This window comes from Coregonus lavaretus (assembly GCF_964263955.1).
Source record: "Coregonus lavaretus genome assembly, contig: HAP1_SCAFFOLD_955, whole genome shotgun sequence".
NCBI classification, from domain to species: Eukaryota; Metazoa; Chordata; class Actinopteri; order Salmoniformes; family Salmonidae; genus Coregonus; species Coregonus lavaretus.
The window spans coordinates 121100-138377 of record NW_028163086.1 but is presented as its reverse complement, the minus strand read 5'-3'; the positions used below and the strand labels follow the sequence as shown (position 1 = coordinate 138377).

The following is a 17278-nucleotide window of genomic DNA, read 5'->3' as shown; positions in this document are numbered from 1 at the left end:
CTGTCTCCCTTTGTACTGAACCAATCCCCCTTCGGTTCCGTCCCAAATGTATCTCCTCTATCCCTCTCTTATCAATGCTCATCCCTGAGCCATGTGTGAATTATATATTGTCCTGTATATACAGAACATATGCTTGGTCCATATGGCCAGCCCTGAGCACAAATATCTCAAAGCACAGGCTAATTAACATTTTAGAGGGAAGATACGGAGGCGTTGGAAACGGAGGCAGCGTCCCAAATGGCACCCTATTCCCTTTAAGGTGCACTGCTTTAGTCCAGAACCCCCTATGGACCCTGGCAAATGTAGTGCACTATAAAGGAATAGGGTCCCATTTGGGACGCTGACAGAGTCTCTGACCTGTTTGGAAGTGGGTCACCAACACTAACCCAATGCAAATGTGTTAATTGAGATATTCCTGAAAAAAAGACGTGAGATGGATATAGGATGAATGCTTTTGTGGGAAGATCCAGTTGGTTAAATAAATTGCCATCCAGCTTGGTATAACTGACAAAAGAGAGATTCTTTGTGGGGATATATTGTGGACCATATGGCCCAACTCTCTGGAGGTGAGATCTCCCAAAACCTGTACTGGAACACACTAATAACCACATGCGCAATCACACAACACTAATAACCACAATCACACAAACACGCACACACACCTCCACTGAGCTTTGGGATTGATCCTCAGATAGTTCAGTTTTAAAGTTAATTACTGGAACTGTATACATAATCACACACGGCCACACACACACACACACACACACACACACACAGCCACAAACACACACATCCTCTTCCACGTTCACACACATGCTGCCCAGCACTGTGCAGACCACACCACACCTGGCAGTTCATGCTGTTCTCTCCAAAACCAGTTATTCTGGCTGCAGAACAACCATCCCAACTATCCAACCATTGTCAGTTTCTCTCTTTAACAACCAGTCATTATTATCAGCATTATTGTTTTGATTTATTATTATCAATTTGGTGGCCGGGATATCACGATGCCAAATAAACACACACACAGAGCCGTACGTACACGCGCTCGCGCACACACACACACAGAGCGGTACGCACATACACTGATAAACCAAGGAAGCCAACCTGCATGAGATGGCAAGCACATCAAAGGCTGGGCCGAAACCGGTCTGTTCCAGTGTGTGTGCATGTGTGTGTGTGTGTGTGTGTGTGTGTGTTTGGGAGAGGGGGGTGTATGAAAGGCAGAAATGTCCTCCGTGTGAATCCCTGCCAGAGCCACCTCAGGGAGAAAATGTTGGAAAAATGTGATTTTTCACACCACTATCTCAGGGGGGTGAGGAGGGAGTATGGGAGGAGGACAAAAGAAGAAGAGGAGGGGGGAGGGAGGAGGGGGGAGGGAGGAGGGAGGAGGGGGTAGGTAGTGGTTGTGTGTATGGGTGGGGGGGGGGGGGGGGTTCTGGAATGGATATGGGGCCTTTGCTAATTATTTCAGTCCACTTTTAAGGGTTTTAACATTATTTTCCTGGGTTCAGATGTTGAAGCCAAGACAGAGTGGTGCTGAATGTTGTTTTCTGGTTAATTGCGTAGCAGGTTTACACAATAGTAAACTGTGTGGTTAGAGATATATGTGGTCCACACATACAGTAGGTGTGTGGGGAAAACTCCTTTAGAAGAAAGTATCTGACCTCACTTCAGTGTAAATTAATGATGTGTGTGTGTGTGTGTGTGTGTGTGTGTGTGTGTACACGTTTACTATACTTGAGTACCAGAAGTCCTCACAAGAATAGTTAACCACCTACATTTCTGAGAATTGATTTTTCCGGACCTCACTTGAAAAGAAGTTAGGGTTAGGATTAGGGTTTGGTTCAAATTAGGGTTAGGGGTTAGTGGTTAGGTTTAGGGTTAGGCTTAGGAGTTAAGGTTAGGTTTAGAGGTTAAGGCTAAGGTTAGGGTAAGGGTTAGGTTTGGGGAAAATAGGATTTTTAATTAATCAAATGTTGGTCCCAAAAATGTCCACACAAGTATATTAAGACATAGCTGTGTGTGTGTGTGTGAGTGTGTGCGTGCGTGCATAGGCGGATGTGTGTTGTGTAGTCACGACAAGTACCATTACCCATAACAAGTGTGAGTGATGTGGGTGGCTGACAGTATGTGGGTGGCTGAATGAATAAAGCATTGACAATGTAGGCTAGCCCAGCAATTACCCTGACGAACTGATTGACAGACATACAGTAGAAAATCCCTCACATCATAAGAGTTAAAGGCAGACAGGACAGGGTGAACAAGTTCATACAGAACTGCATGGCAGCAGGAGAGAGTTACTGTACACCACCACGCCCCAGAAATGCACTATAAACCTGGCATGGTGACAAATACCCATTCTTTGAGACAGGATAGCTAGCTAGATGTAGGGTGAAGTTCCCCCAGCCTAGACGCTGATCTTAGGTCAGTTTTGCATTTCCGCCCCTAATGGTTAAGGTTAGGATTGGGGGAGGGAAAACTGATCCTAGATTTGTACCTAGGAGAAACGTCACCACAGAACAAATAGCTAACTTCTAGCACAGGTTATACCAGGGCTGTATTGTATCAATAAAGATATATTGTATCTATACCACGTGTTAAGTGTTAAGTGTTTAATGGTGGGAAAACGATTGGAACCATTTCCCTGTTTGACCGCTAGGTTTTATGGGTAATATGACAACTCCAATGTGGGGCTCTATAGTATCAATAAATATATACAGTGGGGGAAAAAAGTATTTAGTCAGCCACCAATTGTGCAAGTTCTCCCACTTAAAAAGATGAGAGAGGCCTGTAATTTTCATCATAGGTACACGTCAACTATGACAGACAAATTGAGAAAAAAAATCCAGAAAATCACATTGTAGGATTTTTAATGAATTTATTTGCAAATTATGGTGGAAAATAAGTATTTGGTCACCTACAAACAAGCAAGATTTCTGGCTCTCACAGACCTGTAACTTCTTCTTTAAGAGGCTCCTCTGTCCTCCACTCGTTACCTGTATTAATGGCACCTGTTTGAACTTGTTATCAGTATAAAATACACCTGTCCACAACCTCAAACAGTCACACTCCAAACTCCACTATGGCCAAGACCAAAGAGCTGTCAAAGGACACCAGAAACAAAATTGTAGACCTGCACCAGGCTGGGAAGACTGAATCTGCAATAGGTAAGCAGCTTGGTTTGAAGCAATCAACTGTGGGAGCAATTATTAGGAAATGGAAGACATACAAGACCACTGATAATCTCCCTCGATCTGGGGCTCCACGCAAGATCTCACCCCGTGGGGTCAAAATGATCACAAGAACGGTGAGCAAAAATCCCAGAACCACACGGGGAGACCTAGTGAATGACCTGCAGAGAGCTGGGACCAAAGTAACAAAGCCTACCATCAGTAACACACTACGCCGCCAGGGACTCAAATCCTTCAGTGCCAGACGTGTCCCCCTGCTTAAGCCAGTACATGTCCAGGCCCGTCTGAAGTTTGCTAGAGTGCATTTGGATGATCCAGAAGAGGATTGGGAGAATGTCATATGGTCAGATGAAACCAAAATAGAACTTTTTGGTAAAAACTCAACTCGTCGTGTTTGGAGGACAAAGAATGCTGAGTTGCATCCAAAGAACACCATACCTACTGTGAAACATGGGGGTGGAAACATCATGCTTTGGGGCTGTTTTTCTGCAAAGGGACCAGGACGACTGATCTGTGTAAAGGAAAGAATGAATGGGGCCATGTATCGTGAGATTTTGAGTGAAAACCTCCTTCCATCAGCAAGGGCATTGAAGATGAAACGTGGCTGGGTCTTTCAGCATGACAATTATCCCAAACACACCGCCCGGGCAACGAAGGAGTGGCTTCGTAAGAAGCATTTCAAGGTCCTGGAGTGGCCTAGCCAGTCTCCAGATCTCAACCCCATAGAAAATCTTTGGAGGGAGTTGAAAGTCTGTGTTGCCCAGCGACAGCCCCAAAACATCACTGCTCTAGAGGAGATCTGCATGGAGGAATGGGCCAAAATACCAGCAACAGTGTGTGAAAACCTTGTGAAGACTTACAGAAAACGTTTGACCTGTGACATTGCCAACAAAGGGTATATAACAAAGTATTGAGAAACTTTTGTTATTGACCAAATACTTATTTTCCACCATAATATGCAAATAAATTCATTAAAAATCCTACAATATGATTTTCTGGATTTTTTTCTCATTTTGTCTGTCATAGTTGACGTGTACCTATGATGAAAATTACAGGCCTCTCTCATCTTTTTAAGTGGGAGAACTTGCGCAATTGGTGCCTGACTAAATACTTTTTTCCCCCACTGTATTGTATTTATACCAGGGCTGTATTGTATCAATAAAGACACAATGCCTTTGGAAGGTATTCAGACCCCTTTACTTTTTCCACATTTTGTTAGGTTACAGCCTTATTCTAAAATGGATTAAATTGTTTTTGTTCTCTCATCAATCTACACACAATACCCCATAATGACAAAGCAAAAACAAATTTTTAGAATTATTTGGTAATTTATAAAAAATAAAAAACTGAAATAGCACATTTACAGTGCCTTGCAAAAGTATTCATCCCCCTTGGCGTTTTTCCTATTTTGTTGCATTACAACCTGTAATTTAAATTGATTTTTATTAGGATTTCATGTAATGGACATACCCAAAATAGTGAAGTGAAAACAAAATAATAACTTGTTTCAAACAATTCTAAAAAATAAAGAACGTAAAAGTGGTGCTTGCACATGTATTCACCCCCTTTGCTATGAAGCCCCTAAATAAGATCTGGTGCAACCAATTACCTTCAGAAGTCACACAATTAGTTAAATAAAGTCCACCTGTGTGCAATCTAACTGTCACATGATCTGTCACATGATCTCAGTATATATACACCTGTTCTGAAAGGCCCCAGAGTCTCCAACACCACTAAGCAAGGGGCACCACCAAGCAAGTGGCACCATGAAGACCAAGGAGCTCTCCAAACAGGTCAGGGACAAAGTTGTGGAGAAGTACAGATCAGGGTTGGGTTATAAAAAAATATCCGAAACTTTGAACATCCCACGGAGCAACATTAAATCCATCATAAAAAAATTGAAAGAATATGGCACCACAACAAACCTGCCAAGAGAGGGCCGCCCACCAAAACTCACGGACCAGACAAGGAGGGCATTAATCAGAGAGGCAACAAAGAGACCAAAGATAACCCTGAAGGAGCTGCAAAGCTCCACAGCGGAGATTGGAGTATCTGTCCATAGGACCACTTTAAGCCGTACACTCCACAGAGCTGGGCTTTATGGAAGAGTGGCCAGAAAAAAAGCCATTGCTTAAAGAACACGTTTGGTGTTCGCCAAAGGGCATGTGGGAGACTCCCCAAACATATGGAAGAAGGTACTCTGGTCAGATGAGACTAAAATTGAGCCTTTTGGCCATCAAGGAAAATGCTATGTCTAGTGCAAACCCAACACCTCTCATCACCCCGAGAATACCATCCCCACAGTGAAGCATGGTGGTGGCAGCATCATGCTGTGGGGATGTTATTCATCGGCAGGGACTGGGAAACTGGTCAGAATTGAAGGAATGATGGATGGCACTAAATACAGGGAAATTCTTGAGGGAAACCTGTTTCAGTCTTCCAGATATTTGAGACTGGGACGGAGGTTCACCTTCCAGCAGGACAATGACCCTAAGCATACTGCTAAAGCAACACTCGAGTGGTTTAAGGGGAAACATTTAAATGTCTTGGAATGGCCTAGTCAAAGCCCAGACCTCAATCCAATTGAGAATCTGTGGTATGACTTAAAGATTGCTGTACACCAGCGGAACCCATCCAACATGAAGGACCTGGAGCAGTTTTGCCTTGAAGAATGGGCAAAAATCCCAGTTGCTAGATGTGCCAAGCTTATAGAGACTTGTAGCTGTAATTGCTGCAAAAGGTGGCTCTATAAAGTATTGAGGGGGGGGGGGGGGGGGGGGTGAATAGTTATGCACGTTCAAGTTCAGTTTTTTTGTCTTATTTCTTGTTTGTTTCACAAAAAAATGTATTTTGCATCTTCAAAGTGGTAGGCATGTTGTGTAAATCAAATGATACAAACCCCCCAAAAATGCATTTTAATTCCAGGTTGTAATGCAACAAAATAGGAAAAATGCCAAGGGGGGTGAATACTTTCGCAAGTATTCAGACAGTCAGTACATTGTTGAAGCACCTTTGGCAGCAATTACAGCCTCAAGTGTTCTTGGGTATGACGGTACAAGCTTGGCACACCTGTATTTGGGGAGTTTCTCCCATTCTTCTCTGCAGATCCTCTCAAGCTCTGTCAGGTTGGATGGGGAGCATCGCTGCACAGTTATTTTCAGGTCTCTCCAGAGATGTTAGATCAAGTTCATGTCCGGGCTCCGGCTGGGCCACTCAAGGACATTCAGAGACTTGTCCCGAAGCCACTCCTGCGTTGTCTTGGCTGTGTGCTTAGGGTCGTTGTCCTGTTGGAAGGTGAACCTTCGCCCCAGTCTGGGGTCCTGAGCGCTCTGGAGCAGGTTTTCATCAAGGATCTCTCTGTACTTTGCTCTGTTCATCTTTGCATTGATCCTGACCAGTCTCCCAGTCCCTATCGCTGAAAAACACCCACACAGCATGATGCTGCCACCACCATGCTTCACTGTAGGGATGGTGCCAGGTTTCCTCCAGACGTGACGCTTGGCATTCAGGCCAAAGAGTTTAATCTTGGTTTCATCAGCCAAGAGAATCTTGTTTCTCATGGTCTGAGAGTCTTTAGGTGCATTTTGGCAAACTCCAAGTGGGCTGTCATGTGCCTTTTACTGAGGAGTGGCTTCCGTCTGGCCACTCTACCATAAAGGCCTGATTGGTGGAGTGCTGCAGAGATGGTTGTCCTTCTGGAAGGTTCTCCCATCTCCACAGAGGAACTCTAGAGCTCTGTCAGAGTGACCATTGGGTTCTTGGTCACCTCCCTGACCAAGGCCCTTCTCCCCCGATTGCTCAGTTTGGCCGGGCGGCCAGCTCTAGGAAGGGTCTTGGTGGTTCCAAACTTCTTCCATTTAAGAATGATGGTGGCCACTGTGTTCTTGGGGACCAATGCTGCAGGAAGTTTTTGGTACCCTTCGCCAGATCTGTGCCTCGACACAATCCTGTCTCTGAGCTTTACGGACAATTCCTTCGACCTCACGGCTTGGTTTTTGCTCTGACATGCATTGTCAACCGTGGGACCTTATATAGACAGGTGTGTGCCTTTCCAAATCCTGTCCAATCAATTGAATTTACCACAGGTGGACTCCAATGAAGATGTAGAAACATCTCAAGGATGATCAATGGAAACAGGATGCACCTGAGCTCAATTTCGAGTCTCATAGCGAAGGGTCTGAATACTTCTGTAAATAAAGGTATTTCTGTTTTGTTATTTTTATAAATTAGCAACATTTTCTAAAAAACTATTTTTGCTTTGTCATTATGGGGTATCGTGTGTAGATTGCTGAGGATGTTTTTTTTTTTTTAATCCATTTTAGAATAAGGCTGTAACATAACAAAATGTGGAAAAAGTCAAGGGGTCTGAATACTTTCTGAAGGCACTGTATATTGTATTTATACTAGGGCTGTATTGTATCAATAAAGATATATTGTATTTATAACAGGGCTGTATTGTATCAATAAAGATATATTGTAGCTGTGTTTCATCCCAGGAAGCTGTTCCCTTCTTTCTGTCCTTGTTCACTTCACTTGTCTCCAACTTCAGCCCAGCACTACCACACCTGATTCCTGTAATCATGGTCCAGACTAAATATCATGATTACCGAATATTTGAATGATTATTTGAAACAGGTGTGTTAGTGCTGGGCTGGAACAAAACCCTGCATTACCCACCCAATATACTGTATCTCCGGCACCATGTAGTGAGAGAGATCCCTATAGGCCAACACTATACATTTAGTTACACAGTAATGAGGGAGATCCCTATAGGCCAACACTATACATCTAGTTACACAGTAGTGAGGGAGATCCCTATAGGACAACACTATACATCTAGTTACACAGTAGTGTGGGAGATCCCTATAGGACAACACTATACATCTAGTTACACAGTAGAAGGCTGGTATTAATGTATATAACACAATAACTCTGTCCCTACATGTCTGTCTTTACCCAGATACTCTTACTAGTGAAACCACACTCTCTAACAACATGAAACCACACTGTGGTAACTTACTAATGAAACCACACTGTGGTAACTTACTAGTGAAACCACACTCTCTAACAACATGAAACCACACTGTGGTAACTTACTATTGAAACCACACTGTGGTAACTTACTAGTGAAACCACACTCTCTAACAACATGAAACCACACTGTGGTAACTTACTAGTGAAACCACACTCTCTAACAACATGAAACCACACTGTGGTAATTTACTAGTGAAACCACACTGTGGTAACTTACTAGTGAAACCACACTCTCTAACAACATGAAACCACACTGTGGTAACTTACTAGTGAAACCACACTCTCTAACAACATGAAACCACACTGTGGTAACTTACTAGTGAAACCACACTCTCTAACAACATGAAACCACACTGTGGTAATTTACTAGTGAAACCACACTGTGGTAATTTACTAGTGAAACCACGCTGTGGTAACTTACTAGTGAAACCACACTCTCTAACAACATGAAACCACACTGTGGTAACTTACTAGTGAAACCACACTCTCTAACAACATGAAACCACACTGTGGTAACTTACTAGTGAAACCACACTCTCTAACAACATGAAACCACACTGTGGTATGTGCAGTCCACAATAATGTTTCTCCTGGTTACAATCACCTCATTGTTTCCCACAATAGGCTGATCCTGTGGAGTAATTTGCTTCTGAGCTCTAACACAGGGAGAGTTTACCACAACGCATTAGATTACAAAACACAAGCGTTTCAATGGGGCATATAATGTTAACACACGGGTGAGCCCATAGAAATAGAATCCAGATATTCAAATCAGTCAAATGTCATGGTGATGACGTGATGTCGAGGTTCACGCCCCCTTGCCAACTCACCAATGACAATACTGCACTTGACAGACGAGGCAGTTCAAAGTCCAAATCTGAGACTAATAATAAGCACAATATAGACTACAGGAAATCTTGTCAATGCTGTTAATGATGTTTTGTGTTGAATTATCGTGCTCATTGATGCATGAACTAACCATTTGTTAGGATACATTTTTCTATCTCTCAGGAACTTATTTTTACAACCCTGGCCCTCTACAGCAGGGTTTCGCAAACTCGGTCCTCGGGATCCCAAAGGTACACATTTTGTTTTTTGCCCTAGCAGTACACAGCTAATTCAAATAATCAACTAATCATCAAGCTTTGATAATTTGAATCAGCTTTGTAGTGTTAGGGCAAAAACCAAAACATGCCCCTTGGGGTCCTGAGGGCCGAGTTTGAGAAATGCTGCTCTACAGTATTTGCTAAGTCACCTATAACTTAGGGCTGGCACAATTACCATATGGTTAAGGATGAAGACCCTCGTGAAAGTAAAATAACCGTCATAACCGTTTAAAAAAAAAAAACTTTTGTGTGGAACAAACAGCTGACTGAAGACGGGAAGGCTGAGCATTCGTGCTGACTGAAGACGGGAAGGCTGAGCATTCGTGCTGACTGAAGACGGGAAGGCTGAGCATTCGTGCTGGCTGAAGACGGGAAGGCTGAGCATTCGTGCAGTTGAGTCCGTTTTGGCCTTAACATGGACTCTTAACAACGTGATGAAACTTTGTTGCTCCTTGTTGAAACAAGCAAACTAGTCTTCGGTTGCCTAGGCACAATGCAGCAGCAGCACATAGAACTAGAATGAATAGAACAGACTTGGAACCTCTAACACTGGAAATTTGACTGGTAAACTCATGGGTACACTCAATAATGTATATGGTAATGTAGAATGTTCATTCAAATGATGTTAACTGATGTGGCTCATGCAATGGAGCGTATTTTTTGTAATGTCAGTTTAGTTGAATCAACAAATCACAGCACATATTTTAGCACCTATCTTTACTTCCTGTTTTGCTCCTATTTGCTCCTATGGGGCTATTTGAACGGTTATTACGGTGACAGCGGTCATTTGGCTGGCCAATTGCCATCATCCAAAATGCCATGACCGTCACAGCCCTACAGTATAACGTGTTAATGTATTGTATTATGTTTGTATGTTTGAGAGTCAGTGATGTGAGATTCCATGTGTGCAGGTGAGAGCCAGTCGGACTGACGGATTGTGTAGACTGAATAATGCTTGGTGCCGTAGGGCCAAATCACATCAGACACTATCCACACACACACACACACACACACACACACACACACACACACACACCACACACACACAGCCTATCAAGTAGTACATTTCAGAGGTGGGTGTTTGCCTCAGAAAGCAGGCTTCAAGAGAAGGCCTAGGGCTAGGCTAATATAACTCCTAATGTGACTGGGGTGTAGGTTACAGTATACTATTACTGATGCTGCCTGAATAATATAAATAAAATGCCATTTTTTCATTCATGGTAACTATGGACTTAAAATACATTATTATTAGTGGCCTCTTGAATAATAATAACTTTTCTATATACACTGAGTGTATACAAAACAGACAACAAAATAAAAAACTCAACAGAGCTATCAAAAGACTAATGCATCTGTCCCTTTACATATGAAATCATATATTAACGAAGAGTTATGATACAGAGATTATAATGGTAATCCAATATGGTTATGAACAGTCAGAGTTAAGGAGAGGAACACCATCCTAATATTGAGTTGCACCACCTTTTGGCCTCAGAACAGCCTCAATTCGTCAGTGCATGGACTCTACAAGGTGTCAAAAGCATTACACAGGGATGCTGGCCCATGTTGACTCCAATGCTTCCCACAGTTGGGTCAAATTGGCTGGATGTCCTTTGGGTGGTGGACCATTCTTGATTCACACAGGAAACTGTTGAGCGTGAAAAACCCAGCAGGGTTGCAGTTCTTGACACACTCAAACCGGTGCGCCTGGCACCTACTACCATACAGTACCCCGTTCAAAGACACTTAAATATTTTGTCTTGCCCATTCACCCTCTGAATGACACACATACAAAATCCATGTCTCAATTGTCTCAAGGCTTAAAAATCATTTTTTAACCTGTCTCCTCCCCTTCATCTACACTGATTGACTGTAAGTCGCTCTGGATAAGAGCGTCTGCTAAATGACTAAAATGTCAAATGTAAATTTAACAAGTGACATCAATAAGGGATCATAGTTTTCACCTGGATTCACCTGGTCAGTCTGTCATGGAAAGAGCAGGTGTTCCTATATAGTATTCCTATTAAATTTTATTCAATGTCATATATTATTCTAGTTATTATTAGCATATTATTATTATAGCTTGTGGTAAGGTAACCACGTGCTTCTGGCAATAAAAACAAGTCTGATATCCATTGGATGGTTTGAACGGCGGGCCTATGAACTATAAACACTCCAATACTGAAGGCAAACATATACCCGCTTCCCCCTCCCTTTGCGCGAGGCTATATGAAGTGTCATCAACCACGCAACTCAATTAGCCGACCATTGATGAACATACAACCGACAGGCTACAGAAAAAAAGACAATTCAGCAAGTAGGAGGAAGAGAGAAAGAGATTGGGATTATTTGTGTATTAGTAGGCATATTGTACTCTTAGACATTTACTGCACTGCTGGAGCTAGGAACAAAAGCATTTCGCTGCCCCTGCTTTAACATCTGCTAATCTGTTTATACATACACGACAAATACACTTTGATTTGATTTGAAAGAGATGCACCCCAGACACTGAAGCTTCTAAAAGGTTGAACATTGGGTCTCCAACACACAAGAACCACCCGCACTGTCCCATATTCTGGCCTGTCAAACTGCTCTCTTAGAACAATAAAACATGCTGTCGTCGCATGTGTTATTCGTTGGTTATTCCTTTTGATGTAGGCTAACCACCGCAGAATAGACCCAGTTTCCCGCCACTTTGTCATCACATGGATTTTATATTCAGATGACTATTTTGTTCTCAATGTTTTTTTAGTGTTTTTTTTTATATAGCCTCATATTTATTTTGACTTCGATAATAATAAATAATAGGCCTATAGGCTAAATATTATAAATGTTATAATAAATGTATAATAATTTATCATAATAAATTATCATATAAATAATAACAGGCCTACATTAAATCAAAATCGTGGTTAAATAAAAAAGTGTGAGAAAATAAATGTGGGATAATAAGCAGTTTATGATATTCAGACACATCACAATAACAAAACGGAGTGGTTACCACTGGCACCTTGTCTAGCCAATTATAGCAAACACGATGGATACAGGTGAGCTTTGCTTGCATTGTGGTGCTTCACTTTTGACAGTTTAGTGACAAGCAATTTCACTCAACTCTCTGAATCAACATACGAACCTGCACACATACACACACAGTAACACACACGCGCGCGCGCACACTAAATAAAATAATATTACTTAAATAATAAAATAATACACCTGCAGGCCTATACTAAAGTAATTCGTCTAATCAATAACAAATACTCCACTTTTGACTGACTGAGAGGTAGATTTTTACTGACGTGAATCAAATAAATCCCCTCTTATATTAATTGTAACATAATGAGAACATATTGTTAAAGTGTAAAGGTATTCTACATTTCAACCTTAGAAATAATACGGCAATACTTTGAAAGGCTTTCTCCAGTGATATTATTAATTTACATCACGTACCATTATAGCGCAGGGAGATGTGCCAACTCTCTCAAAGACCCATTTTACTTTAAAAGTTCTGCTTCCAGAAAAAGTGAGAGAGAGGGTGAGGGAGCGAAGAGGGCGAGAGAGCGCGACTCGGTTTTTTCTTCGATGTTACCGGAAGCAAAAACAAGTCCTTTAAACAAGTCGGCCTGTGGCCCAGAAAACGGTATTTGAAAAAGTTAGTCTTCTCTTCTGCGAGAGAAATGGAAAGGAAAGACAGCGTAGCAGCAGCCTCCCTCCCTACTTCTCGTCGTTATTCTGGGTTCTTCTTTTCACTTGTTAGCACAAGTTGCATCCATCTTCAACGCTCGTCGTCGGCCCAAGAAGTTCGGGAGACGTTTGAGTCCAAGTCCTGCTGCCTTCAACACCGAGCGGTGAAAGAAAGTTCTGCAACAAATCAGTGACGTGAGAGAGACGCCGAACCACCAACAAACGTCTCACAAATAGGCTAAATACTGTGTGGACGGAGATAAGATTGAAAGTAAGTTTTTGTTTATGTATTTTCTCCCCCTTCAAAATAACAGCTCTCTCTGCTCCCGTTTCCAAAATATGTATCCAAACTAACACCAACACCCCTATCTCTTCCTCCACCGTCTCTCTTCTCCCTCTCTCTCACTCTTGATCCACAATCGGAGAGTCCCCTGGTCCCTCGCCTCCTCCTCCTCAAAGCGTACGAGATGAAAGAGACGTCTTCAAAATCATTATTGCATTGCCGAGATACCAGAATGCCTACACTTCAGCAACAAAGACCTGTCGAAAAATCCTCACGTAAAATGCTGACTGCTGAGGCGATAGCCTTAGCCTACGTTCCAATATCAATGCTGATGGTCGGTTTATTCCCCAATATCAGCGACACAAAAGGAGGTTAATGTCCCTTTAAAATTGAATAAGAATGAGGGCAGTTGTATAGCGTTATTAGCGTATGGGCTGGTCAGAGCGATCAGCCGGTCGTGGTCTCGTGGAAGCGTCGAGTTGGTTGAATTATTAATAACGCGAACTGTTCGCAGTCTGTCGCGGGGAGCAAGTGGCCAGGGTAGCAGCTGGGGGTTTAGGAGCATTATGCGGGCTCGGGCTAAATCACGGGCAGCGGGGATTACGGGCTGCCTGTACTGTCTTGCGCTACCGTTACCAGCCGCAGAGGAACGGAGAGAGAAAGCGGGAGATGAGTAAGGGATAGAGGTGTCAGGTGTAGACTAGTGGAATAGTCCTGGTCAGGTCAGGTCAGGTAGTCAGTTCAACTAGGAACTTTACCCATAGTGACATATTCATTAACTGCAGTCGATAGAAACCTATTAACAATGTCTACATTTTTAAAATGACGTCTTTATAGGTCATCTGGGTCAGCTAAAGTTTCCAAAGTGACTAGAGTGCACGTCCTTTGGCAGTGCCACAAACTTGGTGAGGTGAGGCAGCGCGCGCTAACTTTGCTCTGAGGCCTCCCAGATATTCTCATAAAAACGTCCCAAAGTTCAGAGCCTATAGAAAATGATATTTAATATGCATGGATCATGGATGCAATAGCAATTGAATTTGGAATATCCTACACTGGAACATCCAAAAAAAGGTTCTGGATAGAACCAAAAAGAGTTCTATGCTTACTTCATAAATGTTACCCTTAAGGTTCTAGAACCGAAATTGGTTCTATATGGAACCAATTTTGGTTCAATGAAGAAGAACCCCTGGGGTTCTGATCAAAGAACCCTACAAAATGGTTCTATATAGAACCTTTAGGGGTGCCATATGAAGCAAGCAATATAAACCTTTTTGTATCACAGACAAAAAGTTGACCTTGAAGACACAAGCTGAGGAAAGTTTAGGCCATCCACCTAAGCTTATTTAGCTAACAGGTGCAGCACAATTGATGTTTTTTTTTTTTTTTTTTGTCATTTAGCAGACGCTCTTATCCAGAGCGACTTACAGGAGCAATTAGGGTTAAGTGCCTTGCTCAAGGGCACATCGACAGATTTTTCACCTAGTCGGCTCTGGGATTAGAACCAGCGACCTTTCGGTTACTGGCACAACGCTCTTAACCACTAAGCTACCTGCCGCCCCGATGTGACATTACTGAATTCAGGAATGGAATTTAACCCATGCAGTTGGGTTTTTTGTTCTCTGTCTGTCCTGCATGGCTATACTTTTCGGGAGTTCGTGCAGTTTTCTAAAATGTATATAGGACTGATATGCCGCTCATTTGCAGCCATAATCACATTTGCAACGCAGGTTGAAGACACAAACACACCACATATAGGCCTACACACATGCGTAAAATAAAAATAAAAACCTGCTAAATAGGCTATTTATGTACTTTTGATAAATAACGATAATCCTTTTTAAAGATAAATGTTCACTGCTTATGTTATTATTTTTAGCTAGTCAACCAGACATGCCACATATAGCCTAGGCCTAAGAAATACAACCATTAACATGGGTGGGGGCCAACACATGTATGTGTTATTGATAGGCTACATATATCTTTATATTTTTAGGTCTTATTTTTGGTTTGTTTAAGAGTAAAGATAAGTATCTGGCCTAAAATCTGAAGCTATTCAATCAGACACGCAATGACATTCCTGCAGCACTTCACATCAGGAGTAACATAACGGCGTGATTAATTATTGAATATTGACCTCCCAACGCATTTGGCCTCATCTATTATTAATTCCTTGAATTATGATTTAAGTTATTATTTAAACCTAATTTAGATTATTCCATTTAACACGAGAGGGTTAAAAGGCGTGGGGGGGGGGGGGGGGGGGAGCAAGTCTGTCAAGAACGCGACAAAGCATTAGTTTATGCTCTGCTTTTGAATATAACAAATAGACTGCAGTGTGTTGAGGAGTGTAGACTAGAGACCAAACACAGACAGAGTTGAACCTAATCCTCGCACAGTTAGGCTAGTTTTTTCTCTTAACTCATTTTAACAAACAAAACAAAAACATTGTCTTAAATATCTCAATTATGTCTGTATCTTTAGCAACATTATTTTGCCATGGTAATATTGATTTTCGCAGGCCTTAGACAAATATTGTCTCTGAAGGAATCAAAATAGAATAAATAGAGATTCCAAATTCCAATCGTTTCTCTTTTATCGTCTGTGGTAGGTCATTTCACCGAGAGAACATAGCTTATGAGCCCTGCTTACCACGGTTGAACAAATATTAAACAATAAGTAGGCTAATAAATACAACTTTGATCACTAAATAGCCTGCAGGGTAGGCTACTATGATGATGATATTGACTATAGGATCTTAGTTGTGAAGATGAGATGACCCATTGTTTATAAATCAGACCTATGTGAAAACGTCACTTAGTTAACTGTGAATTGCACTTGTCTATCAGCTATAGCCTATATTTCAGCATTGTAAAACGTTTTCGGAATAACTATACACAATTTTCGTTTCAAAATATGTTATGTCCATTTAATTATCTAGGGCAAGTCCTTATCAATTAATAGATAATGTTCTTTTATAACAAATGATGTGCGTACTTCCCAAAGCCTACAATAAGGGCATTCGATTATTTTAGTAATTCATTTTCAATGCATTGGTTTTTCAAAAACATTATTTTTCTCTTATTTCCATCGTCAACTGGCACATGGTGTTTTATAAGTTATTTCAGTCTTTTTGAACATTCTTTACAGAATTTCTGACATCATATTATATTTCACATGCAGTTGCTTATTGAGAAGCTGTCGCTTCGTTGACACAGTAACTTTTATATACTCCATTGTTACAAATAATTCTTCATGGTCACGATATCAATTTAGCATAACCAGTTTCCATTTAACCCTCTAGAAACCGGTTTCACATCATATTTTGCATATAGGAAACAAATTATTAATGTTACACATTTCAGAAGAACAATGACAAATATAAAAACGAAAAATGACTTTTGTTCAACAAATATTTAAAGGTTAAGGCTTGAGGAGCGGAATTTACCTCTAAAGCAATCGAAATATGTGATGTGTGTTATCATTGATAATTCTTCTGGTCTTTTTTTTTAAACACCTAGCTAATCTTTTCTATTCTTTGTAAACATTTAATAAATAAAAATGACCATAAATATGCACAACTATAGGTATAACAAAACTGTTCAGAATAAAATAATTTCATAGTAAAAAAAAAATGGCAATCAATTCGTACAATATTCCATCTGAAAGCTAAACACTGTTCAAAATAATATTGTCAAAAAATATACATGACATTAAGCCTAGACGAACGAAGAAAAACGAATAATGATGGGCTATATCCAAAAATGTTCAGTATGAGGGATAAATGAATGCAAGAACTTGGACCAATAGGACCGGATATGCCTGCAGTATAAATATATAAATGCATATAAAATAGGAAGTTATTATGGTGGTAAATTCTGCAGTGCTTTGTGCACGAGGGCACTGCAATGCGTCGGACTCTTGTCGCATAGCCTATAGATTTGAAAATAAATACTAAACCTCTGTCAAATATACTACTT

General features: G+C 41.3%; 1 protein-coding gene across 1 annotated transcript in view; it reads right to left on the bottom strand.

The window, feature by feature from the left end:
* The window catches only part of LOC311118500 (nuclear factor 1-like), a gene marked incomplete at its 3' end in the record, with an annotated part of 52191 nt that extends 38532 nt beyond the window's left edge, over positions 1-13659 (bottom strand). The window contains exon 1 of the mRNA XM_084193293.1: positions 12785-13659. Coding sequence (XP_084049419.1) covers positions 12785-12787 — 3 coding nt within the window. The remainder of the gene's footprint in view (positions 1-12784) is intronic.
* Positions 13660-17278: the final 3619 nt, after the last annotated feature.